This window comes from Girardinichthys multiradiatus, chromosome 10 (genome assembly GCF_021462225.1).
Source record: "Girardinichthys multiradiatus isolate DD_20200921_A chromosome 10, DD_fGirMul_XY1, whole genome shotgun sequence".
Lineage (NCBI taxonomy): Eukaryota > Metazoa > Chordata > Actinopteri > Cyprinodontiformes > Goodeidae > Girardinichthys > Girardinichthys multiradiatus.
This window is the reverse complement of record NC_061803.1, coordinates 10,506,341-10,533,539: the sequence shown is the minus strand read 5'-3', so window position 1 is coordinate 10,533,539 and position 27,199 is coordinate 10,506,341. Positions and strand designations below refer to the sequence as shown.

The 27,199-nt window shown below is 37.4% G+C and overlaps 1 protein-coding gene across 1 annotated transcript; it reads left to right on the top strand.

Moving 5' to 3' along the window:
• Nucleotides 1-1,114: 1,114 nt before the first annotated feature.
• On the top strand, nucleotides 1,115-25,332 carry LOC124874915 (zinc finger CCHC domain-containing protein 24-like). The gene is made up of 4 exons (XM_047376548.1): nucleotides 1,115-1,511; nucleotides 5,327-5,527; nucleotides 20,718-20,882; nucleotides 24,417-25,332. The coding sequence occupies exons 1-4, from the start codon at nucleotides 1,314-1,316 to the stop codon at nucleotides 24,528-24,530; spliced, it is 678 nt and encodes a 225-aa protein (XP_047232504.1). The 5' UTR covers nucleotides 1,115-1,313; the 3' UTR covers nucleotides 24,531-25,332.
• Nucleotides 25,333-27,199: the final 1,867 nt, after the last annotated feature.

Below are 27,199 nucleotides of genomic sequence, written 5' to 3'. Positions count from 1 at the left end.
CTCAGCTGCAGAAACCTTTATGTTTGGCATTTTCTACCATGTAGCTCATTGCAAAAGAGAGCAATAAAGAAGGGGGAAAAAGCTGTTAACTATACCAGCCAATTTCACGAAAGATTAGGACCCTAAATGAAATCTAAGTAGGTGGGTAACAGATTGCAAAGTATCTCAATAAAAAAAAAAAAGAAGTTTTTATTCAAACATAAAGACAATTCACATTCACTTGGACAACTTTTGAAATTATGTTTGAAGTTAAAGGTTGGGATTTTAATTCTTATTAAAAGTGTTATTATTGTACAGAATGTCCTGTTTAACCTTCTGTTTGTTCATATGGTGTCTGATGAATACAAGCAGCAGTCCTCATTCATGAAGAACTCATATTATATATTTGACTACAGTTTAAAACCTTCTCCTATAATTCTTTGTCCACAAAGCATCAAAGCTCGACATTGATGGCAATAGTTATGATTTTTGTGCGAATGCTTTTGGTTCACCTTCCAACAGGACAATGACCTTAAACAATGCACTCCACACACAGGTTTTTATTTGTAAGAAAAAAAAACAAAAAACTGTAAACCTCGATCACATACAATTCGAATAAAGTAAATCTGAATTTTAATTGTAGCGTGAAAAAATGTGAAAATGTTCAAGGGTTATGAATGCTTTTGCAAGGTAAAGTATGAAGGACTTGCGTAAAGAAGACTTTCAAAGTCAAATACAATATTGTAGCCAGTGAAAGTCAGTAAATCTTATTTGAAGAGCGCATGTTCTCATCACAAACGTCGATGCGCTATACAGCCTGAACACTAGATGGCAGCACTGTGCCAGTAATCGATGATTTGCAGAGAGCAATGCAGTCTTTTGACTATTTTTATTCACAAGCTCTTTCAGTATAAAAGTAGCCCCAACAAGGTGGTTGGTGGTTTATTGTTAATTTAACTCTGTAACAATCATATATTTGCATATAGCCTATGTTTTACATTTAAAAAATAAACAATGTTGGACATAGTTTGATATAAGTTGATTAAATTATTCTATTTCTGATGTTTCCTAGCTTTTATAGCGGCGTGGCAGGGAAATAATAAGCACAGATGTGGGACCTCCTACAGCTGTGACGCCACCCTGAATCCTGGCATTCAGGCTGTGGCTCCTTCAGCTTCCACAGTGCATCCCGTTTTATGGGAATCCTCTTATGTCTCCTTACAAGTGAACATATAAGGTTTTCACATGCTGTAATACGGAGCACAGAGATGACTCGAAGAATCCCGGCGGTTCAGTTTCAATAAGAGGCGCGTCTGCCCTTCTCCAGGGACGACATGTCTGCAGTTGAGACCGGCTTGTACCAACCCGCTCAGCTGCTCAGCTGGGTTTATATGTCCTTACACGACGCTCCTGGCAGCGCTTTCGACGGCTTTAAGGTCGAATCGGACTCCTCTGCTCAGGACGGGACGGAGCGCATCGCGGCTGATCTGAGCTCCAACTATCTTAGCAACTTCTTCAATCTGAACACTGAGGTACAGCATGAAGCGATCACAATGATTCAAACTTTGCAAGAAAGTTTAACTATTTGCATAAACCCTTATTGCTTTACATTAAACAATTCCATTTAGTAAATCTCACCTGCATGCATTTCTTGGTTTGCAGTGTGTAGTGGGAATTATATGAATATGTTTTGTATCCTGGCATAGTTCCTGAGTGTGTACAGACTTCTGGTTTCAGTGTGTGCAAGGTTTTGGACCTCACCCCGGCGGGCCTCTGCATGGTCAGACGAATATACACTAAAGATGAAGAATGTAAAAATAGAAACTGAAACATTTATGTTTGGCTTTCTTCTGATTTTACTTTTTTTGTCACACTTAAATCAATCAAGTTTTAATATTATACAAAGACAGTATGAGTAAATTACAAAAAGCAGCTTTCAAATTATGCTTTAATTTAATTGGCGAAAAAAGCTATTCAAACCAACCTTGTCAAATGTGTTAAAGCACGAATTAACTATAATTAACCCCCTTGGTTTGTCAATTTGACTAGCCACACATTGTCCTTTTTACTCCCAGACTTATACAATCAATAAATAACTTAACTAGAACCTGCCAGATAAATGAAGTAGGCTAAAATGTCTCAAAAAGCAACAGATCATGCCTATATGTGAAACAATTCAAAAACAGATCAGAAAGGGTTGGAAATGCATTTCTAAGGCTTTTGGACTCCAATGAATCACACTGAGAGCCATAATCCACAAAAAGAGAAAACAGAATAGTGGTGAACCTTCCCAGGAATTGGCAGCCTACTAACACTACTCCAGGAACGTAACTCTAGGAGGTCACAAAAGGACTCAGAACTTTTTGGAAGGTGTGCCTCACATTATACATGGTGCACCTAACATGGCATTTTACATAAAGAACATTGTACTAACAGTCAAACATGGTGGTGGCAGTGTGATGATCTGGGGGTGCTTTGCTGTTTCGGGACCTGTACAACTGATAGAACAGTAAATTTGTTAGTACTTGTGAAATGGAGGACCCCGGAATGCAGACTAGCAGGCAGCATGACGGTAAGTGAAAAAGGCTTTAATTAACAAAAAACTCACACATAAGAAGAGGCAGGAACAAAACAATACATGAGCAGGCAAGACAGGCTTGGCATGATCCAAAAAACAAGACGTGAGCATGATTGAGACAACTAGACATGAGCATTATCCAGAAAATGTTTCCGCGAGGAATAAACAGAACAGGTGTGTATATATGGCGTGTGAACCAGGTGAAGCAAGACAGATTAACTAGGTGCAGATGAACCGAATGAAGTTGATTAACAGACAGGAGAGAACAAAATGTGACTGGAGCAAAACAAACTCTTGAAAACAAACTAACAGTAACTAGAAAAACATTAAACTAAAGTATAACCAGATCCAAAAACCAAACTAGACAAAACATGAACAAGACTAAAACATGACCAGAAAAATAAACAGAAATATGATTCAAAACTTCAACTGTGAAATAAGACCAACAAAACCCCAAAACACCCACAAATCATAACAAAATTCTGCTTTCTACCAGAAAATATTGAAGGAAAATGCCAGGTCACCAGATTGTGATCTTGAGCTCAAGAGAACTCGGTTTATTCAGCGGGACAATGATTTTAAGTCAACCTCTGAATGGTTGAAAAAAAGGTTTTGGAGCTGTGTCAAATTCTGTACTTAAATCTAAAGATGTGGTAAGACCTTAAATCATGGTTAAAAAAAAAAAAAAAAAAACTGTGACTGAATAAAAAAAACTGCAAGTTGGTCATTAACATTTGGGTGTTACAAATAAAAGCAAGAAGAAATCTTTAAAGGGACAAACACTTTTTTCACAGCACTCTATGTTTGACATTTAACATAACAGAGTGAATGCACATTTCATTGTCTATGATGCCTTTAGAGCAAACAGACAGTATCTCTAGGCTGGTCTTCATGTTTTTTCCCCATGGTGCCATAGCACCCATCTCCTCCACAGGGACAAAGATGCTGATTATGTCCGGACACTGGGATTATTTGGAGTGATGCGTGACAAAGGCATTTTGTTCTTACGAGGAAATGGACACTAGTGGTTCACACAGTGAACACAACAGAGAGTACATATCTGTAGAAATTCAAAAACTGCTAGGATGACTGTCACAGGGACAAAACGGTAATCAATCAGGGTGACGGACTGACAACTATTCAAAATACTCTTTCATTGCAGAGTCACAACAATGAGTTTTTGTAACTGAGGAAATAAGCAGTTCTTCTGTGCAGAACTGATAAATAATGCAGTGATTCTCAAAATTCTGCAGTAAATATTACGCCGTCCCATCCATCCATCCATCCATCCATCCATCCATCCATCCATCCATCCATCCATCCATCCTCGTTTGTCCATGTAGGGTCTTGGGGAACCTGGTGAAACAATATAAAAAACCTTCATTGCATGATTGGTTTAAAGATGCATGGTAATTATGTGTCTAAATTTTATATTCATAAGGTGACATTTCAGAGCTTGAAATTGGAATGCTAAGCAGAAAGATTACATTGTGGTGGCATCAGCATGCTCTAGAAATACTTTACTTTTACCAGTGCAATCCAGTTTGATTGTGTTGGATTTTAACTTATAATTTCCAGTTTTACATTATAAAAATTATTAGAAACTTCATTCTTAAGTTAAAGAAGAATTGAATTCACTTTTGATGTTTTTTAATCTTTTCCATTACATTTTTTTTCTGACACACCCCAACACATTTCTGCAAAGGTCCTTCTATCTGTGGGTCTTTAAAGCTGCAGTAGGTAACCTTTGTAAAAATGTATGTTTTACATATTTTGTTGAAACTGTCACTATGTCCTGACTTTAGCATATGAGACAGATTATCTGTGAAAAAAAATCAAGCTCCTCTGGTGGTCCTACTGCCATTTGCAGAAATACACCTCTCCCAGTCAGAAACAAACAATCAGAGCCGCAGGAGGAATGTCTTGGTGGTGTCAATCACGCTCATGTACGTGCTGCTCACAACCCTCCCCCGCACAGCACGTACCGTCATTCAAGCTCAAGATTGCCGGTGTGCTGCAGCTGTGCTAATTGCAGAGAAAACTCGTCACGTTATAGAAAAACTTCCAATTTCTCAAGTGGCACCTGCTCAGGAAACAAAGAAAGGTAAACAGAAGAAGACAGATGATGAAAAGCAGGCTCCGCTGTGGGGGAGGAGCTGTGGAGGGAGTGCTGTAGGACACCAGAGAGCAAGGGTGAGGGACCTGTAAGGTGTGCTTTTTTAAATTTTCAGACTAAGTTCACGGTTTTATCAGAACTCCCTACTGCAGCTTTATGTGTGATGAAAAACTAACTCTAAACACACAGTCTCCACTGCTACACACGGCTGTGGCAGCATCATGATGTGGGGTGTTTTCTTTCACCGCCCCATCTTGTCTAATTATCTGTTACAGTTGTAGTCAGGAGAAAAAATGTTCAAGTTGCAAAAATAAAAAACCTAAACTGAAGTGATAGAACAGTCATCAGTGCAACATTATTATGATGTACCACTAAAGTAAGGGTGAGTACTAACAGTGGAACTAACTCCCCACTTTAAGCACCATGGGTATAACAATAAGTAAATAGGCCTTTTCTCTTTATGAATAAATGTCATCTTCTTATCTCATTTCTAAAATTTTAAAAACTAACTTAAAGTACTTTTTCGATCAATAATAATCATTGGCTTTATCTTCAGAATTAGATTATATCAATGTTGCTCCTTTGCAGCACTGTTTATGATGATTTATCACCAAGGTCTAAAATGTTTTTTTTTATTATTATTATTCTTATAGGCTTTGACTAAAAGTTTCTACAAAGGCTCATCCCCGCATGGATCGTTCAGTAACATCGTTGACGGTCTGAACTCTCTGGCGGACCATTTCTCAGATCTCTCCCTGTGCCCCGAGACGCACAGACCCAGCAAAAGGCCACCGCCCAACTACTTGTGCCACCTATGCTTCAACAAAGGACACTACATCAAAGACTGCCCTCAGGTGAGCACATCTGTGATGCTGCACATCAGCGAGGAGCAGATCTGCAACAGCCTAACGTGAAACAGCTTGGGAAGTTGTGTGGGCCATTTGAACTGCTTGTCAAATATTTTAAAGCTCTTTGTAGAACATAGGAAGTGCCGAAACTGCAGAAAAATAGATCAGAAGGATTAAGTGACCAATTTGATTATAGTTATAAAAGAGTCTAAGATTAAATTCTCCTGCTTCCTTTCATTTGTAGGTCTTTGCCCCAGCTTTTATTCTATTGAATTTTAATTCAGTACTCTGATGTAAGAATATAATGTTTACATAATTTCTTTCAGTGTAAAATTGTTTCTTCAGCACATTCTTGAGTTAGATGGTCCAAGGCAGGCGGGTAATGAGCAGCAGATGCCAGATTGGATCTGCGAGGCAGCCTTAATGAAAGATGATAGGTTGGTCTGTGGAACTAAGCTCGGTCTCCATTCTAAACATGAAAGAAATGTTACCCTAGCTTTATGTGCAGCTGTGGTTCCTCATTGATCATGTTCTGAGGGAAGTCCCTGACATTTGTAAGATGTAATGGAAACAATTAGATGGAAGGTGGAGATAATATTTTCAAAAGAGCAGGAAATATTTTTCCTTGTCTGTTACATCAAGAAAACATTTCTACACGCCGGCATGGTTAGTTAATATTATGAAAGAATCATTGTCTGATGCAGATCTTCTAAGAGCGGCAGAACTGTTTTATTTGTTTAATCATGCCACAGGATCTCATTTGGTTCTGAGTCTAGACCAGGGGTCTGCAACCTGCAGCTTCGGGGTGCAAATGGCTTTTTGAACTTTCTACAATGACTCTTAATAACTTAATAAATGCAGGTTTTAGCTGCTTTTATTTTTTTTTCATGAGATAATTGCATTGAATTTTCATGACAGAGTGACATTAAATAATTAATAATATTTTTTTAGATCTGCTTCTCGTGTCATTAGGTTGGAAACTATGTGCTTCTTTTTTTACATCATTTTCCACAAATATCAACATCCCATAGAAGAAAATATATCCATCCTCTTTGAAAACATTTTATGTTTTTCTTTATTTTAAAAGCAAAACATAGAAATAAAATTGTGGTTCTTTACATATTAAAACAAATTTCCTATAATGGATATTTATCAAAAATCAGAAGTTGTCTTTCTGCAAAAGGTCATGTAACATTTGTGGAACAAGTTTTATTTAGCTGGACTAAGGACAAAAATGGCTCTTCAGATTGTAAAGGTTGCTGACCCCTGGTCTAGACCTATTGGACTGGAGGTGGACTTGGTGGTGTGTTTCACATCATTGTCCTGCTGCATAGCTGGGGTGAGCTTGAGTACCACCAGGGGTACTTGTACCACAGTTTGAGAACCCTGAAGTTAGAGCAAAGCATATTCACTAGTTTGAATGGTCCAGTCAAAGTCCAGACATAACTGAGAATCTGTAGTGAGATTTGGAAATTAATCTTTGCTCATGATTGTAACGTGCCAAAATGTGAAAAAGTTCAAGAGGTATGAATACCGTTGCAAGGCAATGTTGATCAATCTAAATGCTGACCCTAATGGCTTTGGTTCAGTTCTTTAGTATCTGGCACTGTGTCATTTTGTAGCCCTTTCTTTTAAGTATTTTAAGCTTTAAAGAGGTCTGATTTAAGCCACAGATAATCCAGCACTCTATGATGAACATTTAGGGCTGTTTTTTTACTTCGCCACTGCTGCCTTGACCCTCTGCAATCGCTTCAGTTTCTTAAATACTCAGTTTTGGGAGGGCTCTGAATAAGAGTCTTAAATAATGCTCCTTGTTATGGAAGACTAACCAAAGATATCAGTATCATCAATGAGAGATCACAATGTTTCAGATGAATGTTGTATTTTGACCTGGTCAACTTTGGGTAATTGATTAAACCATGACCGTGCTCTGTACTAAAAAATCCTGAAGGAGAATGCCCGCTTAGCTCAAGCGACCCTAGGTATACAGCAGGAGAATTAACCAAATCACACCTGTAAGACCCCCTCTGGTTGATAAACAAAATGAAGGCTTGTGAGGGGCCTAGTCAAACTTTAGACCTAAATCTAACTGGAATGCTGTTGCATGACCTTAAATATACCATTTATCCTCGAAAACTCTTCAATGTGGCAGAATTAAAGCAATTCTGGAAAGAAGAGAAAGACAAAATCCTTCCACAGCGATGTAAAAGATTGATTATCTGTTAACGCAATTATGCCGTCATTGCCGCCCAACAAGTTGATAGGTTTATGGGTATTTACGTTTTAATATATGCCCAGGTAAGATTTGGATAACTTTTTTACCTTAATAAATGAAATCATCATTTAAAAACCCCAGTTTCTATTTATTCAGGCTATCTTTGTCTGATATTAAAATATCTTTGATAATTTGAAACATTTAAATCTGACACAAAAGAGCAAAAACAAAAGAATCCTGAAAGGGAGGAAATACTTTTTCATGGCAATGTAAATGTTCAAAGGCCGGTTTTTATTTGCATAAAATAACGTCCTGTTTGCATCAATCAGGCTCAGACATTTAGCAGCTGGAACTGGTTTGTACTGGAGTTACAGTGATCAAGAATCAAAAACTGTTACTCAGATGAGAAAAGAAAGATATGAGTACATGACCTCTAAAAGCCTTTCTCTGGGTGGAACTGTCTGCTTCTTAGTGAAGTCATATATGGTACCTCAGGTTAAGCAGAAAAAGTAAAAGTACCAGTAAATGCATTTGGGTTGGATTCTCCTGTACTTAAAACCATGAGAGAAATCAGAGGTAATTAGGACCTAACTGAAGAGTTGTGTTATTTGCTTCAGGAAGAGGTAAATATGCCAAAATATGTCTTCCTTACATACATATTTTGAACTGTGCAAAATCTGGAAACCATTCCTGTGCTCTTTGGTTGAGTTCTCCTTTAGAAAGATGATGTCAGATTTTTTGTTATGTGTTGTTAAATAATTCACATCAAAGGAGATGATTGTGGCGTTATAGTCACGACAGAAGGGCTCTTCAGTTAAAGTCTCAATAAACTGGGTCTATAACTAATGAACAATATGCTTTTTGTTCTTGTTGGCTGGAATCTGAGATATTTTAAGCTAGAGACAGCTGAAATCATTCATTTTGAGGACTCTTGATGTGGCAGGATGCAAAAACATTTTTAAAGTTTAATTTGCAATTTAAAAAAAGTTTGTTGAGTTAATATTTATCTTCCAAATACGATCAACTATTATCTAAAGTCATTATGTTTTAATTATCATTTCCCAATAAAGTAGTTCTAGTTCAGTAAGATAATAGAGAAAAGTCAGAGTGCTGACAGTAAATGGGTGTAGGGTGGGAAGGGCTTGGAATAAATAAGTAGAGCATTGTTTCTGTGGAACCAAAGGTCAGGAAGTCAGGCCGTATTGTTCGCACAGCTCTTTTGGCTGGTCATCTCCGTCTCTCTGCCTGCGCCGAGAAGCAACCATTAAACATGACATTCGCAAACCGCAGAGAGGAGCTGCCTAGAGACTGCTACATCCACCGCATGTTTTTGGAAACAGCGGGTAGTGCAGGAAGAGGGTGTATGTCTCTACAGTTATAGTTTAATCATGTTTGAATGGAGGGAAGAGCCTGCCTGGATAATCGCTCTGGACAGGGAAACTTTTGTTAATTGTAAAAGGAATTCCTGGATTTATTTTTGGTCTTTGAAAGCAAACAGAGATATTTTGGGTTATAACTTGCTTTCAGGCTCAGCGTGGTATCTACAGGTAAAATTATACAGAAAACTCAAAGTGCTTGGTCTACAGCCAGTTTTGGTTGTTGCCCACGATGTAATAGTGTGCAACTCACTGCAAAAAAATTTTACTAATTCTGACTCTCTAGCAGTTTTACAAAAGCAGTAACATAATATTAGGGACATATTTGCCAAAAGATGCCGTAAATATTCAAACTTTGTTACTTCTGATTTATTATTAAATGATAAAAAATTATTTCCAGGGATTTGTCATGACTTCTCCCATGAGTGAGCTATGTTTTCCTCTTATTTCTAATCTTTAATTGAGAATCAGTCAGTTTCTACCACTTATTCCATAGTGGGTTGTGGGGGAGCTGGTGCCTATCTCCAGCAGTCTATGGGCAAGAGGCAGGGTACACCCTGGACAGGTCACCAGTTCATCACAGGGCAACACACAAACAACCACACACACACCTAAGGGCAATTTAGATTAACCTAACAGGCATGTCTTTGGACTGTGGGAGGAAGCCAGAGTACCCAGTGAGAACATGCAAACTCCATATAGAAAGACCCCAGGCCAGGAATTGAACCCATGACCTTCTTACTGCAAAGCAACAGTGCTACCAACTGCGCCACCGTGCAGCCCTGAAAACTGACTGACTGACTGAAAATCATTATAATTTAAACTGAAATATACATGTTTGCTGAAACTGCACATTTAACAAATTGGGTTCATTTGGTTTTTCCTTGCCCTTTAATGCAAACATACAATTGTGCCTGAGTATAGCCACAATGAAGACATGGGAAAAAGTCTTTCAGTCCATCCATTGTGGCTGGTGCCTATCTCCAGCGGTCGTTGGGGGAGAGGAAGGGTACACCATGGACAAGTCACCAGTCCATATAGCACAACACAGACACCCAGGACAGACAACCATGCACATACACTCATACCTAAGGGCAATTTAGAGAGACCAATTAACATGCATGTTTTGGACCCTGGTAGGAAGCCGGAGTACCTGGAGAGATTCCATGCATGCATGGGAAGAACATGCATAAAGACCCGAGGCCAGGATTTGAACCCAGGATCTTCTTGCTGCAAGGCAATAGTGTTTAGTATACGAAACAGTATGGATTTAAGGCTTGTGGGTAACGAAAACTACAGTGAATAAAAGCAATACATAGTTTTAAAAATCATTTTGCAAATAAAAAGCCTAGTGTGCTTTTTGTAGAACACCTTTCAGTTCAACTGCAAGTCTTTAGGGGTATGTGTCTACCAGCTTTGAAGATCTAAAGACGTAATTTTTGCCCATTGTTCTTTGCAGAATAGCTCAAGCTGAAATCAGATTGGATGGAGAGTTTCTGCGAACATTGATTTTCAAGTCTTGCTCTAGATTCTAAATTTGGATTTTAATCTTGACTATTCTACTACATCATCCATCCATTTCCCATCATTTCTGCTGATGAAAAGCATCTCTACAGCATGATGCTGCCACCACCTTGTTTTACAGTGCTGTTGGTGTGTTCAGGATGATTTTCAGTGTTGGTATTCCTTTATCTATAGCATTTGGCATATTAGCTAAAATGTTTAAACTTGGAGTTGTATGACCAGAGCACATTCTTCAACTGGTTTGCTCTGTCCCCTACATGGCTGCTGGCAAATGAGACCTCCTATGGCTTTATTTCAACTCTGGCTTACTCCTTGCCACCCAACAAATAAATACTTGGTTACACTGGATTATTTTGGGGTAAAGGGAATACAAATGCATCTCACATTTTTCATATTTTAGTAATAAGAAATGTAACATCTGTTTTATTATCCTTCTACTTCACAATATTACACTACAATGTGTCGCTGTATCAGATAAAATCCTGATAAAATAGCAAAGAGGGAGAAGAATAGTCCTGATTAAAGTTGCTATTTTCTGTTCTTCAACTAGATCCCTCAAAAATACAATAAATGTGCTTAGTTCTGTTTAAAATAACTAACTCAGTTTCTCCATGTCTCTACCTCTCTCAGGACATAAATGTTTAGCTTTGGAAATTGGAAACAGAGGGGAAATCCTCACTGGCTCCATCATCAACCATTTTACAATCACTAATCATTTATTATTTATTACCCACAAAGCAATGTCAAGGATAAAAATAAGGGATTATTTTCCAACCTAAACAATGTGCATGAGGCTTAAAAACATGAAACACATCAGTTTACCAACATATTTAGTCTCTATAGCAAGCAGTGTGAGTGCTGACTCAGGTTTCACAGTGATGATTTCTTTTTTGTTGTCAGACTCTGGTTATTCTGATGCATTTTGGTTTCAACTTACCAAGGCATTTGTTTGTGGAGATATTAAAAAGTTAAATATTTGCATGGACCGTAAATATCTGCGTTCAGAGTCTGAATTTTAAACATAAAATTACCACTCATACTTTAAAGTGACTTGCCAGATTGACTGTTAAAGTCTGCTTTGGTCTTGCAATTTTGATAACTTTTGTAACTGCACCATGTTTTCCAGCCAGTGAATTAAAAGCAGACTTGGATTAGCCAATCAGAATTCTTCCTTTTTGACATCAGAGTTCACAAAACATCAAAAATACTGTCTGCTAAGAGTTACTTCACAGGAGTTTTATTAAATGTAATTTTACAGTCCATGATCTATGCCTGCTTATCCTTGCGGGGTCATAGGGGGACTGGTGCCTATCTCCAGTGGGAACTGGCAAGAGGCAGGGTACACCCTAGACATGTCACATGTCTATTATAGGGCAACACAGAGACACTGACAAACAACCATGACACACACACATTCATACTTAAGGGCAATTTAGAGGGACCAAATAACCTAACAGCTATGTTTTTGGACTGTGGGAGGAAGCTGGAGTATGCAGAAAGATTCCAGGCATACACAGGGAGAACATGCAGATGGAGAATGACCCTGGGAAGGCACAGGGATTTGAACTCAAAAGCTTCTTGCTGCAAGGCAACAGTGATCCCAACTGCACCACCGTACACTTCAACACAGGATCTGTTGGTGTTTTTAAATGAATGAGTATTTGTACAGTTTGGGAGTTTTTTAGTTTGTTTTGGCTGATTTTTAGATATTTTACAGCATGTTGGACCTGAAACTGTATGTTGTTCAAATGCAATTAACTGTCAAGCGAGCTTGCATCCTTAGAATCTAATGCAACACTCACTGATTTCTTTTGTTTTGTTTCTTAATTGCTTTTTCCTAATGATAGCTGCCTTATTTGTTCACTGTATGCTGTCTGTTGTTGTTTTTTGGCTCCAACATCTGCTGAGGATTACAAGTGAGATAGCAAAAGCCCTGGAATGTCGGATAGATATAGACTCCCTTTCATAAATCGCACCAATTTTGTTTTTTGCCGTTATTGTGAATAATTCCCACAATCCTCAGGTTCTTTTTTCCACCATCAACTCTGTTCCGAATACCCCTCTATGTGCATGCCTTGAGAACTCCTTTGAAACCTGTGAAAGGTTCCAGCAGTTTTTTATTAATGAGACTCAAAACCTCAGATCACTGATCCCTCAGCATTCACATGAACCACCACCTCCATCACAAGTTCTGTCTTTCAGCCTGTGTGTTTTAACCAGCTGGAGAAAATAATTACCAACATGTGGACATGTTCTCATCCAAATAATCTTTCCCTAGTTCATTTTTTAAAGAAAATGTTTAAATTTGTTGGGTCTGATATTTTTGAGATTTTTAACTGCCGTCTCATTTCAGGTGTTGTTCCATTCTGTTTTAAACATACAGTTGTGCAACCGTTGCTAAAGAAACCAAACCTTGATTCATATTATTTAAAATTTTAAAAGGTTGGTTTTATTCAGCTGTAGCATACTGAACCATTCTGAAACTGCACTTTTAAAATGTTTTAATTATCTTTTATTAGCTACAGATTCAGATGTTTTCCTGCTTTTAGATCGGACAGCTGCCTTTGACACAGTTGACCACAATATTTTGATCTCCTGGCTAGACCTATGTGGTATCAAAAGCGCTGCACTGGACGAGTTTAGGTCTTGTTTGTCCAGCAGAAGTTTCTCCTTAAGCCTCGGAGAATCTGTTTTCCCCTCAGCTCCCCTCACATCTGGAGTCCCCCAAGGATCAATTCTTGGAGCCATTTGATTTTCCATTTACATGCTCCCCTTAGGTTCCATTTTTAGAAAATTTAACATCTCTTTTCATTCATATGCAGAGGACACTCAGATCTATTTTCAGTTAAAGCATAATCATCCTTTTTTACTCATTGGCTTTTAATACAGTATGAGGGTTGACCTATGGTTTTATTTTGTCTTGTCATGTTTTTTAATTATTTTTAACTTTAAACTATTGTTTGATTTGTTGATTGGTGTGGAGCACTTCGGCTTTCAGCAGTAATCTTTAAATGTGGCATATCGATAAATTTGATTTGATTTGAAGTTACGGACATCCAAAATAATCAAACAAACACACATTTGATACAAAATGCAGATAAATAATGTTTCTATGGCAATGTTGAGATGGGAAAAATATGAACTTCTTGTTTATTTATTTAGAAAAAACTTTAATTGCTCAAACTGGAATTTAAGGGGTTTAAAATTCAAAATAATGAAGTCAAAATTTGGCACTGAGAATAAGAAATCGGAAAAAAATTATTGATACACAATGTTTCTATCTTTAAGGAGCATTTGTGATGTCACTTCCCTGGTTGTTGTTGTCTTAGACTATATTTTGTGTAAATTGTATGGGTGAACAACAAAATGGAACAGAAATTTAACTGAAATACTTTTGTCACTAAACCTTTTGACCTTTAAATGCTCATGTTTCTATCTCAAGTCTTCTTTGTCTTCCAGCCCACCTGCCCCTGCCATTCACTCTTTGTGAAACATAATGCTGGTTTACAGCTGTATATGTCATCAACTTGAAGCTTAGTCTGACTTCAGACTGAGCACAGTACATATTGGCAGCAAAATCTCAGTAAAAGCCCAGATGTGGGAGAAATAGATGCTGAGAAATATAATGTGTGAGACTGTGTGTGTGTGGGAATCAGCTGGGTGAAAGACATTTTGTGCACTAATCCAGTCAGGAATTGAAATGTGTAAGTTTGCAGAGAAAGAGTTAATTTGACATAATTTTCTTGTAAAAGACAAGCTGTGTCTACATTTAAATCCATATTAAAGGCATTCAGAACCCAGCTAATTCCTTCATGAGGGAGTAGTTTTGCTGTTTCTTAACAGCACAGTGACTGCTAAATACTTCAGAGAACTTAAAAACCAAATATATATTTCATGTGACCAAAAACTGCAAAAACAATTTGTTTTATTTCATTGATTTTCACCAGAAAATTATTTCCATTTGAAGTTCTAATTATTAGCCAATTTAATTAGCCAATGTTAATTGCCTCAATAGAGTGTTAGAGGTTATACAGTTACAGCTGCCTTCATATTTATTGATCTTATTGGTAAAAGTGTGAAAATACCTTACTTTTAACTTTTAGTTGCAAGTAATATATTCTCAGTATTTTTTTAATTCAACATTTTTACTATTTTGTGCAGCACTAGTAGCCTTTATTTTTGTTATTTTTCCAAAATAGGCAGATAGGGGTGGAGAGAGGGGAAAGACTTACATCACAGGTCTTCGGGGTCAGGCCTCGTACCCGGGATGGCTATGTCAAGAACCGAGGCCTCAATACATGGGTCACACACTCTACCGCCATGCCACGCGCCGTGCCATGCCGTGTCCCTTTAAATTCAGCCTTGGGTTTGAGTGCATTTACTCAGTGATAATATGTTTTGTATCATTATCCTCATCCATTGAGCCTTTGGAGGAGAAAAAGACCCACTACATCACTGACTCTCCATCATATATAAAATAAATGTTCATCCTCTATGTTGTGGCAGACCCATCCACAATGTTTGCTGCAAAATTGCTAAATTTTAGTTTCATCTGACCAAAGCACATGGTTCCAGGTCAAGTCAGTATAGTGTAGCCGACTTGAACGCATTTATATTTGTGATGGTGGGACAGAAATGGTATTTATGGAGACTTGGGGACCCTAAAGTAGCTCTTATTGACAGTGAGCTATGGAGATGTTTTCAATCACCTTTACCATCCTGCTCACCTTGTGCGGTAGAAAGGTCAATGTCCATCCTAGTAGCCAGTGGCTTCATTATTCCCAGGAGGGAAATTGTTTTGTTACAGTAGAATTTAACAAAACAATTAAGCAAACGAACAAGGAAATATTTAGACTATATACATGATAGAAACATGAATTGAAAAGCAAAACAGAAAAATTAAAATAAGAAACAATAAAATAAACAATAAAATAGTGAACTATGAAATTAAAGTCAAATCCATAATCAGAGGAACAGGCAGTAGTAACCAGTTTGGTCAGCAGTATTACCTTAATGTACTGTGTTAAGACTGTTATAGACTCTTTATAGAAAAGGTGTGCAAAGTTATTTATGTACAGTTTGAAAATGTTTCAAAAACTGAAGAATAGCTTCATCTACTTTTTGCTTAAAGCTGTTGAAACTTAGTTATTTAACTTGGATTAGGAGTCCAAAACAGAGACTTGCTGCTGCGGATTTCAGTCCAGGCATTAATGTGGAGCTTTGCTTTGGTAACAGCTGGGTTTTGGCATGATACTGTGGGGGTCTGATACCAATTAAACTCAGTAAGAGTGAGAGAGTGAGCATTCAAGGTTTTGTTAGTGTTGAGTAATTGACTGCATAGCATCCAATGGGTTTGTGCTAACCAGGTTGAACACCTCATGGGAGCATGAGAGTGAATGACCTAGAGAAGAAGGTGGGGGAACTGGTCCATTGGACTGGTCCATTGTTTGTCCTGATGGTTTCCAGATGATGGCAGCCACCTCCTGGGCCTCTCTCACCAGTATAGACAGATCTCATCCAGTCTTACCTGCTCCAGCTTTAAAATCCCTTCATATCACTGATGTGTGCTATTACTTTAAGGCTCCAAATATGATCAATGACAGATGGGAAATGCTGTAATCCACAAAATAAATATGATATAAATTTGTCTTGAACAAAACTGTTTTAGTTTCTCGCTACATAAATCTTCAAACAGGTGGAATTTGCTTTGGGAGTAGTTGTACTTGGAGTTTTGGCAGCTTTGCAGAGCTCTTGGGATTTCTTATCAAGCCATTACCTTCAGCTGATTCTCCTACCATGTTAACATATTTGTGGTTAATATTTGGACCAACTATCAAATTTGCAAACCAGATCAGAAAATCATGTCTCCTCCAGAAGGATGAAGTACTTAATATTTACTCTTATTCATTAGCTAAACATATATGCATTTTGTTTATGATTCAAGTCCTGCAAATGATTAAGCTGCACATGTTTCAGTGCATTGCAAAAGTATTCACACCACTTAAACATTTCAACAATTTGTCACATTATAACCACAAATTCTATGTATTGAATTGGTTATTTTATTTGATAGATCAACACAAGTAGTGCTTGACTGTGAAGTGGAATGAAAACAACTGCTCTTATTTTTGTATATATAGAAATTAAGTCAGTTATTTGCATAAGGACATTTTGCTTTAATTATAAATGCAAGACATTTAGGGTATGTCTATCAGCTTTGCACATTTATAGACTGAAATTGTTTCCCCTTCTTCTTTGCCAAACAGCTAAGGTTCAGTCAGATTAGCTGGAGGGGCATCTGTGAACTCCAATCTTCAATTATTTCATCAGATGCTTAATTATATTTATGTCATGATCCACAGTTGTTTGTTCTGGTTTGTATTCGGATCATTTTTGGCTTGTTTATTATTGTTATTTTAGATTTCGCCACCATTCAGTTCATTCCTCTGTTAAGTTTTCTTGTTATTTCTTCTGCACTGTTCTCTTTGAAATTTTTAATACTTTAATGTTTGTTTTAGGCTTTTCCCCTTTTGATTTGTAGATCTTTTGTGTATTAGTTTAGATCCTAATGTATTCGTTATCTTCCTACATTTCCCTGCTCAGCATTCTTTCTTAGATTTTTAGCATTCCCTTGATTATGCTCTGGTTTCAATGTCACTAATGACACATCCTCAGTATTTAGGCTCCCTGATATCTCTGTCTCAATGCTGATTTCTTCTGTTATGCTCACCTGTTTCTATGTCATATTCTCCTTGTGGCAACCCTTTAAGTTTCTCTGTTTTTAGTCATCATGCAGCTTCTATATTCCTGTTTGCACAGTGGTCCTGCTCAAACACCCAAAGTCTGGACTTTGACAGTGCCACTGCCATTAAAACACATGATGATGTAAACCCTTCCATTGTACCTCTCTGAATGTGTAGTGTGTTGTGCTGCTGGAAGGTGAACTTCTAACCCAGTCTCAAGTGTTTTGAAACCTCCAAAGTAGGGCCTCTGTGTTTAGTTTGCACAGTTAATAATCGATTAATCAAATTAATTGAATATTGAAATAATTGTCAGTTAATTTAGTAATCGAATAATCGTTCTGGGAGTATACAGACTCTAAAACATGCCATTTGCTCAACCCAACAACCCACTTAGAGAAAGAAATCAGGCCAAACCTGCACAAAAAATATATGCATTTTGCATTTAAGATGAAAAACTTTGTCAGTAAATATGCCCCATCCAGAACTCCTTAAATGACATAGTTTTAGATTCACCTAGTTAAAATGTAGTGTAAAATCTCCTATTAAACATATTTTGCTATCCAATTCTTAATCAATTAATTGAAAAAATAATCCTCATATTAATCGATTATCAAAATAATCGTTAGCTGCAGCCCTACTCCAAAGCCTTGCGTATACCTTTGTGCAACAGCAGTCCTGAGATCATTCAGACACGAAGAATGTCTCTGTGGATGTTAGACTTTTTTGCATGAGGTGAATAGAATACAAATATCCTTTATTGTCCCTCAGTATGGAAGCTCAGAAATTCAGGTGCATGGTATTCACTGCAATTCTTCTTTTAAACAGTGGATGTCCCTGGCTGTATTCAACAGGTATAGTAGAACAAGAATCTATGGCCAAAGTGCATTCTTAATGTAAAAATAACTATAGATTAACTTTCCAAATATTACTTTTTAGGTGACTTCTGAAGCAATTGTTTTGGTTTTTTTTACCACCATGTGCTACTTTGTATTAATCTGGCACATAAAATCCCAAACAAATACATTAAAGTTTGTGGTTGTGGTGAGACAAACTGTGAAAACGTTTTGGATGTATGAATACTTTGAAAGACATTGTACGATTGAGTCGATACGTTTGATGCCTGAGCCTGCATTTATTTTTTGTAACAAATACATAAAAATAAAAAAAAACACAAAAACCCTGCCTTCACTCAACTTTTCCTGTATTCCTGAAGTGTCTCCACTCAGTGCCAGGTCAAAAGTGTGAGTGACATCTTTGATGGGACCAGTGGAAACTCTGGACTGTTTGAAAGCTGTTTCCTCCCTCAGGAAGATGGTCCTCGCAGACGCCTTAGCAAGAGTGATCCGCCGTCAAATGTGACCCTCTCCCAAAGTGCCTCACGGTGGCTGAATGATGCAAATGCAAGCCTGAAAAGGCTTCGCCGAGGCCCTGGCTGTCATGGACTTGCCTGATGTGTTTAGTTAAGCAGATGTTGTCCTGGAAATGACTGAAATAATATGAAATAAAATGAAATAAATGTGATGTGTTGGTGGGGGGGGTTGCTTTGTGCTGTGAAAATACTGTTTTGATGCAATGCAGATTCAGTCTTATGTTCTTAATTCAAAGCATTCTTGAAGAGGTCTTTTTGTGGCTCAGTTTAGGATTTTGTCATGTTCAAAACGTGTAGAGTTCATCTGGGTTATATTTCCTCCCTCTTCAGACATTTGCATTCTGATTGGAGGACTAAGTCCAGCTGGGAAGGATGACCTAGACCCTATGGTATTTGTCATATGGCATAGGGGCCCCTCCTTTTGCCTCCCCCCTGTAGGCTGTGGTCCCATTTACAGTCCCCTGGGACCACAGCTGGAGGCAGAAGGGTTATTTATAAAGGGGAAGCTTAAACTCTTGATTTTCTTCTAACAAATAAATTACAACAATGTGAACTAACATTTCTGGGAAAAGGCTTCTATACCTTTACATCCGTCTGTACTATAAGATCCCATTGTGTAATCTGTGGATCGCTCAGCACTATGAGGTTTAATCAGACATCAAAACAGAGTGTTTCTCTTTTACTTGTATTGAGAAACCTCAAATAATCATCTTATTCAAAAGACAAAACTTGACTCTCTTGACCACCAACAGGGCAGCTTTGGCTTCTCGTTGCAGTCACACAGAGCTTTGAATTGGCTCTGATCCAAAGAAACCAAACAGGTCCTTCAGTCTTCAGTGGAAGGTGGAAAAAAGGCAAAAGCTAAAATGTTTGCAAAGCTGTTAAAGGTTACGTCTCTCAGCGTGACCTCACTAAAGCTCAGTAAAGAAAGTGTTGGTGAGATTCAGTGCGTTGCAAAAGTTCCATGTTGTTTTTTATTAGGACTTATTGTGATAAACCAACAAAAAGTAGCGCACAAATGTGAAGTTGAAGAGAAATCTGATCTTGAAAGTTTTTTACAAATAAAAATCTAAAACATGTGGCACGCATCTGTTATCCATCCCTCTTTACTCTGATACACATAAATAAATCCAACCAAATACCTTCAGAAATCACCTAATTTGTAACTAGAGTCTGCCTGTGCATATTCCAGTAAACAGCTTTTCTGTGAGGGACTCAGCGGTTTGTTAGAGAACATTAATGAACACACATGAAACGTGGTGGCAGCATCATGCTGTGGGGATGGTTTTCTTCCTCAGGGACAGGGAAGCAATGCTGGAAGCAAACTTGTTAGACAATGCAAATGATTTGAGATGACCTGAAGTTAGGGTGGTTTATTTTCTAGCAGGACGAAACTAAACAGACAGCCAGAGCTACCAAGCCTTAAAGATCAAACATTCATGTTTTAAGAATGGCATAGTCAAAGTCCAGATATAAATACAAATAGAATACATGGCAAGACTTTAGAACTAAATAATACAAATAATCACAGATGTTTTCCATTTGGTCTATCGTATAAAATCTCATAATATTCAGGTTTGTGGTTGTTATGGGAAGGAAATATGGTTTTCTTAAGGTTTGGTGAAAACTTTTGTCATATTCAAGTTCAGTTCAAAAAAAGTCCCAGATCAAATCACTGTAACTTGTTTTGACATATAGTAGGATAATAAACACATTAAGTGCTATATGTACCTCGTTCTGCTTATCTGTATTTATTTTGTAAGATATTTAAATCCTATATTTATTGAATATGTTTTAATACTATTCTTTCAAAAGGAAAGTCACAAGATGAAACCTTATTTTGTTTACTTATGTACCTGGACAAAGTTTACTCCTCCTCTTAAGATGTTTGGTATCAAATTTCTGTTCAAGCTACATTTTTACATCTTTATTTAACAATGAGGTACTTAACAAATCTAATGGTTTTCAGGCGCGACCCAAAGGTGAAGGCCTGACCCCGTATCAAGGAAAGAAGAGGTGCTTCGGGGAATATAAATGCCCTAAATGCAAGAGGAAGTGGATGAGCGGCAACTCCTGGGCCAACATGGGACAGGAGTGTATCAAGTGCCACATCAACGTTTACCCACACAAGCAGGTAAAATAGTACATCTGAACTGAGAGTATCAGTAATCTCAGTCAGTTGAGTTTAAACTTCTTTCAAATTCGTTTTGTGGAGTTAGAATTGCCTGTTTCCAGCGACCACTGGGTGAGAAGCGGGGTACACCCTGGACAGGTCGACAGTCAACAGGGCAACGCAGAGACACATGGGACAAAAAACCATGCACCCATGCACTCAGACCTTAGGAAAATTTAGGGAGCGACCAGTAAATTAAACAATCATTTTTTTGGACTGTTGGAGGAACTGTGCTACCTTGCATCCTACAGTAGCATAATATTACAATAGAATGAGACAACCTGTATAAATAATGGCTAAATAAAAAATAAAGAACTTTTTAACAAAAATCACCAGTACCATAATTACAGCCAGCCCTAATAATTCACATGAAACAAATGTAACTGAAGTTTATTTAAATTCAATTTATACCATCCTTTTTTAAACTGATCTGAGTCTCTCAAAACATTTAATTAGTTTGACTTCCCATCTACCTCAGGAATAAATATCACACAGACCCATATCTTTTTCCAAATAAGACAGATTTGTGTTGATCTTCAGAAGTATAGCTTTTTGCCTAACCTTAGCTACAACTACAGTCAGATAAATAATAAGTAAAAGTTGAAGTTGCACTGTGATATACAAGGCTAGATGAGCACCCAACTTTGTCTTGACCCCACTCAAAGTGATGAAAATGGTAAGGGATGTAAAAAGAAATTTGCAGAGGGAACATCATATTTTCAGCTAAAGTTATCCTACTTTAATAAAAGTTGAATTTCTTTTACTTTTTCTACACCTCTACAATGGGTGCCAATAAATCTGGAGGGGTAGAGGTGGGTAGTAACTCAACTCAGTTACATTTACTTTTTCTATCTGCTCATCCTGTTATAAATCACTACTACTGTAAGTATTGGTTTCAAATGTTTTCTGTTGTGGAAAATAGAGGTTTGGAAATGTGTGTTTCTTCTGCCCAAATTTGATGTGACTAATTTTTACTCTTTTTTTATTTATTTTGCTATTCTGAGTACCAAAACCTGCATATTTTTTTTATCCATATGATTACATCATATTCATAAATGAAATTAAACGGTACTAAACAGTTTTAAACAGTATTAGAAGTACTCAGTACCTTGTTACCTAATACGTTTTTACTCATTTTTGGGATAATTACTCTTTACTTCTACTTAACTAAGACTTGAGAACAATTTTTTGGCTACTCTTCCCACTTCTAGGAGGGAGCTGTACATTCCATTAGTTCTTCAAATTTTGCATAACTACAGAACAACCATACAGTAGCTGGAAAATGCTTTTATCCTTGGCTTTTGAAACAAGAGAAGTTCCATGCACTTGATGACTTAAAAATAATTTGAGGAACAATATTTAGAGTATTTCTAAACATTTTCCTTTAACTATTTCCCTGATAAAACATTTATGTGAAACATTTGGAAGTTTTCAAGCACAATCATCCATATTACCATATTATTATAATGAACTTCTTCTTAACTGCATTTGTTTTCTCCTCATTTAATCTCTGGATCCAAAACATTTACTTGGACAACAGAATAAAAATGCATAATCAGCAAATCAGCAATTGATTAAAATGGAACGTTAACCCATAATATAGAAATATGCCAACTGATAACTAAAGCCTGAAACATGATAAGCACGGCTTCAACCTACACATTATATATTTATATAATATATTCTTTAAAACACTTTAAAGAATATATTAATATTATTTAAAGTGTTTTTACATTGTCATGACATAACCACACATTTCAGTATTTTATGTGATAGACCAACATAACATATCACATAATTGTGAAGTAGTACGAAAAGGATACCTGGATTCCTAAGAGTTCAGAAGTAATAATCTGATATGTCTAGCATAGATTTGTATTCAAATCCCAAGATCATACTTTGTTGCACCACCTTTTGCTGCAATTACAGCTGTCTTTCAGGATATGTCTGACTGGAATCTTTGCCCACTCTTCTTTGCTAAATAGCTTAAGAACATCTGTGAACATTAGTTTTTAAATATTTCCACAGATTCTTAATTGGATTTAGGTTTGGACTTTGACTTGGCCACACTTGATCCAATCCATTCCATTCTAGCTCTGCCTTTATGCTTAGGGGTGTTGTCCTGCTGAAAGGTGAACCTCTGTTCCAGTATCCAACTGCTGCAGCCTGTAACAGTATTAGACTACAAGCTCCATCCTACTTCCCATCAACTCTGACCGGCCGTCTATGCTGAAGCATTGCTTTCAAACCATTATGCTGCCACTACCATGTTTCACAGTGGGGTGGTGTGTTCAGATGATAAGCAGGGTTGTTTCCACTACAGATACCACATGTTGGTTAAAAAGTTGATTTTGTTCTCACCTAAACCAAGCTATTCATCATCTGCTGTAACCCCCAAATGACTTGTTGCATACTACAAAGGAAACTTTTCATTATTTTCTATATGCCACACTTCCTAAAGGCCAAATTTGGGAAATAAAAGACCGTTTTCCTGTTGACAGATTTTCCCACTTGAGCTGAGGAACTCTGCAGCTCCTCCAGAGTTGCCATGGTTAGTTTTGCTCATTCTCTCAGTGCTCTCATCTTCCAACCTGCATGTTTAATTGTAAGGCCATGTTTTGGTAAGTTTCCAGTTATGCAATGCTCGTTCCATTCACAGATGATGGGTTGAACAGTGCTCTGTGAGATATTCAAAGCTTTATAACCTGACTGCTTTAAACTTCTCCACAACTTTAACTTCCACTTTTCTCCCTGACCAGCCTGTAGTGTCCCTGGTCTTCATGATGCTTTTGTTTTTCCACTAATGGTTTCTAACAAACCTCTGAGGGCTTCACAGAAACAGCTGGTTTATACTGGGTTTATATTACACAGTTGGACTTGGAATTTGTTGCCCTGGATTTTCTTTTTTTTAAATGGGTATAAGCAGCATCAGAACCAGGGACTTAAAAAAGCTCAACAAGCTGATAAAAAAGGCTGGCTCTGTTCTGGGGACTCCTCTGGAACCTCTGGAGATCATTGTGGAAAGACGGATTCTTCATAAAATGAAGAACATTATGGAGAACCCTGAGCATCCTCTTCATGAGACTGTCCTACAACAACAGAGTGTCTTCAGTCAGAGGCTTCTTCAGATCTTCTGTAAGACGGAGCGCTACAGGAGATCCTTCCTGGCCACAGCCATCAGCATCTACAACGGTTCTTTAAGGAAACCTTCATAATATGAGCTATAACAACATTTAATTTCCCTTTGGGATTAATAAAGTATTTTTTAATTGAATTGAATAACAGTACACGGAGGTGGTAAATAAAAGTCACACTTTTCTGATTCTTACTTGTAAAGGTTTCCTTTTGCTTCATAATTTTCTTTGCTTTGTTTTGGTCCATCACATAAAATCCCCACAAATTACATTGACGTTTCTGGTCGTAACATGACCAAAAGCAACGAACCAAACAGTTATATCTGTGACCCTCTTTAGTGCATTGATTTCTTGCTTTCAGAGACCTCTGGAGAAACCGGACGGTTTGGACGTGTCAGACCAGAGCAAAGAACATCCACAGCACCTGTGTGAAAAATGCAAAGTCCTTGGCTACTACTGCCGCCGCGTGCAGTAGGACACTGCCTCCTTTTGCTGAGTGTAGGCTTATTCAAAGACTCACCATTTCATATTTTACCTTTTAAAAACATGCAATAATGAACCGTTTTAGTACTGGGATGAATCTAACATCTAAGACTCATAAAATAGATTTTCTGCTAGACATCTCAGTGGAAATGAGTTCCTTTGTGTTCTTTGGGTTATCTTCATGTGAAATCTCATCTTTACCAAAGAACTGTGAATTACTGTGAATTTTAAACAAGATTAGCTCCATCTGTTTCTACATGATGGAACAGTCAGATTAAAAGTCTTATACATGTTTGTATATTTCCAAAATAATTCACTGTAAATGTAATCATGTTTTCTGTATAAAATATGAAAGTCTTAACCAAGAAATATATGCATTTATATGTTTCTGTTATATTATCAGTACTTGTGGGTACATAATTTTTTTTATGTTTTGTTGAGGAATATATTCAACTGTAAATGTCTTTCTGTGATTCTTATGACCACATCGGTCTGGTGGTTCAGCATGATATTCTTTATTAACAGTAAGCTAAAGCAAATATTTAAAAGGGCATACAGCGCTAGGAATACTCACCTAAGTGCCTTTTAGAGTTGTAAGACTGTATTTGTAGCATAGGACCAGAGAAGGGATAGACAGCTGAAAAGTGGCAGAAGTTGTGAACCAATAATCAAAGGATACTTTTTACTGAAGTCGTAAAACCTAAAATGATGTGAAGTTCTATATAATGTGCCTTGTTTGCATAACATTTAGCTGATCCATTGAGTTTTCTTACATTAAAAGGCTCTTATAAAGATGTTTTGTGGCTGTGATTTTGTCTCGTTTTGGATTCTTCTGCATTGATGTTAATGCTAGAATTAGTTTCTTAATTTTATGTGAACTTACATGTTTTAAATCTCTATATACTTGTTTTAAATACACTTGATTTAATGTTTTTAATTATTTTCATTGTTTTTTATTTTTATTTCCTTTTAAAACTGAGTTTACAAAGTGCTTTACGAGTAAAATTGAGCTGATCTAACCAGATGTTACACATTCTGGGAGTATACATTTTGTGGATAATCTTTAGAAGACAAAAGCCATGCATTTTTTTTTTAACCACTGCTGTACGCAACCCCGTGTTTATTACAATTTACTTGAAAAATGTGCAAAATGCCTAATTTCCTTTTGTTGCAGTAGCATAATCTCCCATTGGTTATTATAGTTATAATTAGTAACTCACAACTTTGTTTCCCTTGAGTACAAATAATTCAATTAAGTTTATTTATGTAGCGCCAATTCACAACACATGTTGTCTCAAGGTACTTCACAACAGTCAGGTACATAAATTCCAATTAGTCCTAACCATTGAACAGTGCAGTCAGATTCAGTTATTTATTCAAATTGGATAACAAGTTTTTCTGTCTAAGGAAACCCAGCAGATTGCATCCAGTCAGTGACTTGTAGCATTCACTCCTCCCGGATGAGTATGTAGAGACAGTGGACAGTCACTGGCGTTGACTTTGCAGCAATCCCTCATACTGAGCATGCATGTAGCAACAGTGGAGAGGAAAAACTCCCTTTTAACAGGAAAAAACCTCCAGCAGAACCAGGCTCAGTGTGAGCGGCCATCTGTCATGACCGACTGGGGGTTTGAGAGCAGAGCAGAGACACAAAAAGAACAAAGAAGCACTGATCCAGGAGTACTTTCTATGGGAAGGAAAAGTAAATGTTAATGGATGTAGCTCCTTTAGTTGTTTCACCTAGAAAGAAAGAACAGAAACTCTGAGCCAGTTTTCAAGGTTAGAGTCTGAAAGAGAGCACATATAATTAGTTACAGTAAAAGCTCAGTCAATCGCCATGTCTAGGAGAGAGAAAGGGTTAAACACTAAAAGACAGGGCTATGTGGATCATCGGTAAAGGGTGAGCATTAAGTTGTTGCCAGCAGAAGCTCGGACGATGCCCCTCTCCAGAAAGGTGTCACAGGTAGACACAGAGTCAGGCCAGGTGTAGCTTCTAGGAAGAGAAAAGAGAGAGAACAAAGTTAAAAGCTGAAATAACAGCAAGTAATGCAAAATTGGAGAGTAGTGTGAGAATGTAGCGATGAGGGTGAAAGTGGTCATTATGTCCTGCAGCAGCCTAAGCCTATAGCAGCATTATTACAGAGATAGCTCAGGATAAACTAAGCCACTCTAACTATAAACTTTATCAAAAAGGAAAGTTTTAAGCCTAGTCTTAAAAGTAGACAGGGTGTCTGCCTCACAGACTAAAACTGAGAGCTGGTTCCACAGGAGAGGAGTCTGATAGCTAAAGGATCTGCCTCCCATTCTACTTCTAGAGACTCTAGGAACCACCAGTAAACCTGCAGTCTGAGAACAAAGTGCTCTGTTAGGAACGTATGGACCAATCAGATCTCTGATGTATGATGGAGCTAAATCATTAAGGGCTTTATATGTGAGGAGGAGAATTTTAAATTCTATTCTGGATTTAACAGGGAGCCAATGAAGGGAAGCTAAAGTAGGGGAAATATTTCAGAGCTGTTTCAGTGCTATGATGAGCTAGGAAGCCTGACTGAAACTCTTCAAACAGGTCATTGCTGTGTAAATGCTCACACATTTGATTAGCAACTATTTTCTCAAGAATTTTAGGTAAGAATGGAAGATTGGATATAGGTCTGTAATTTA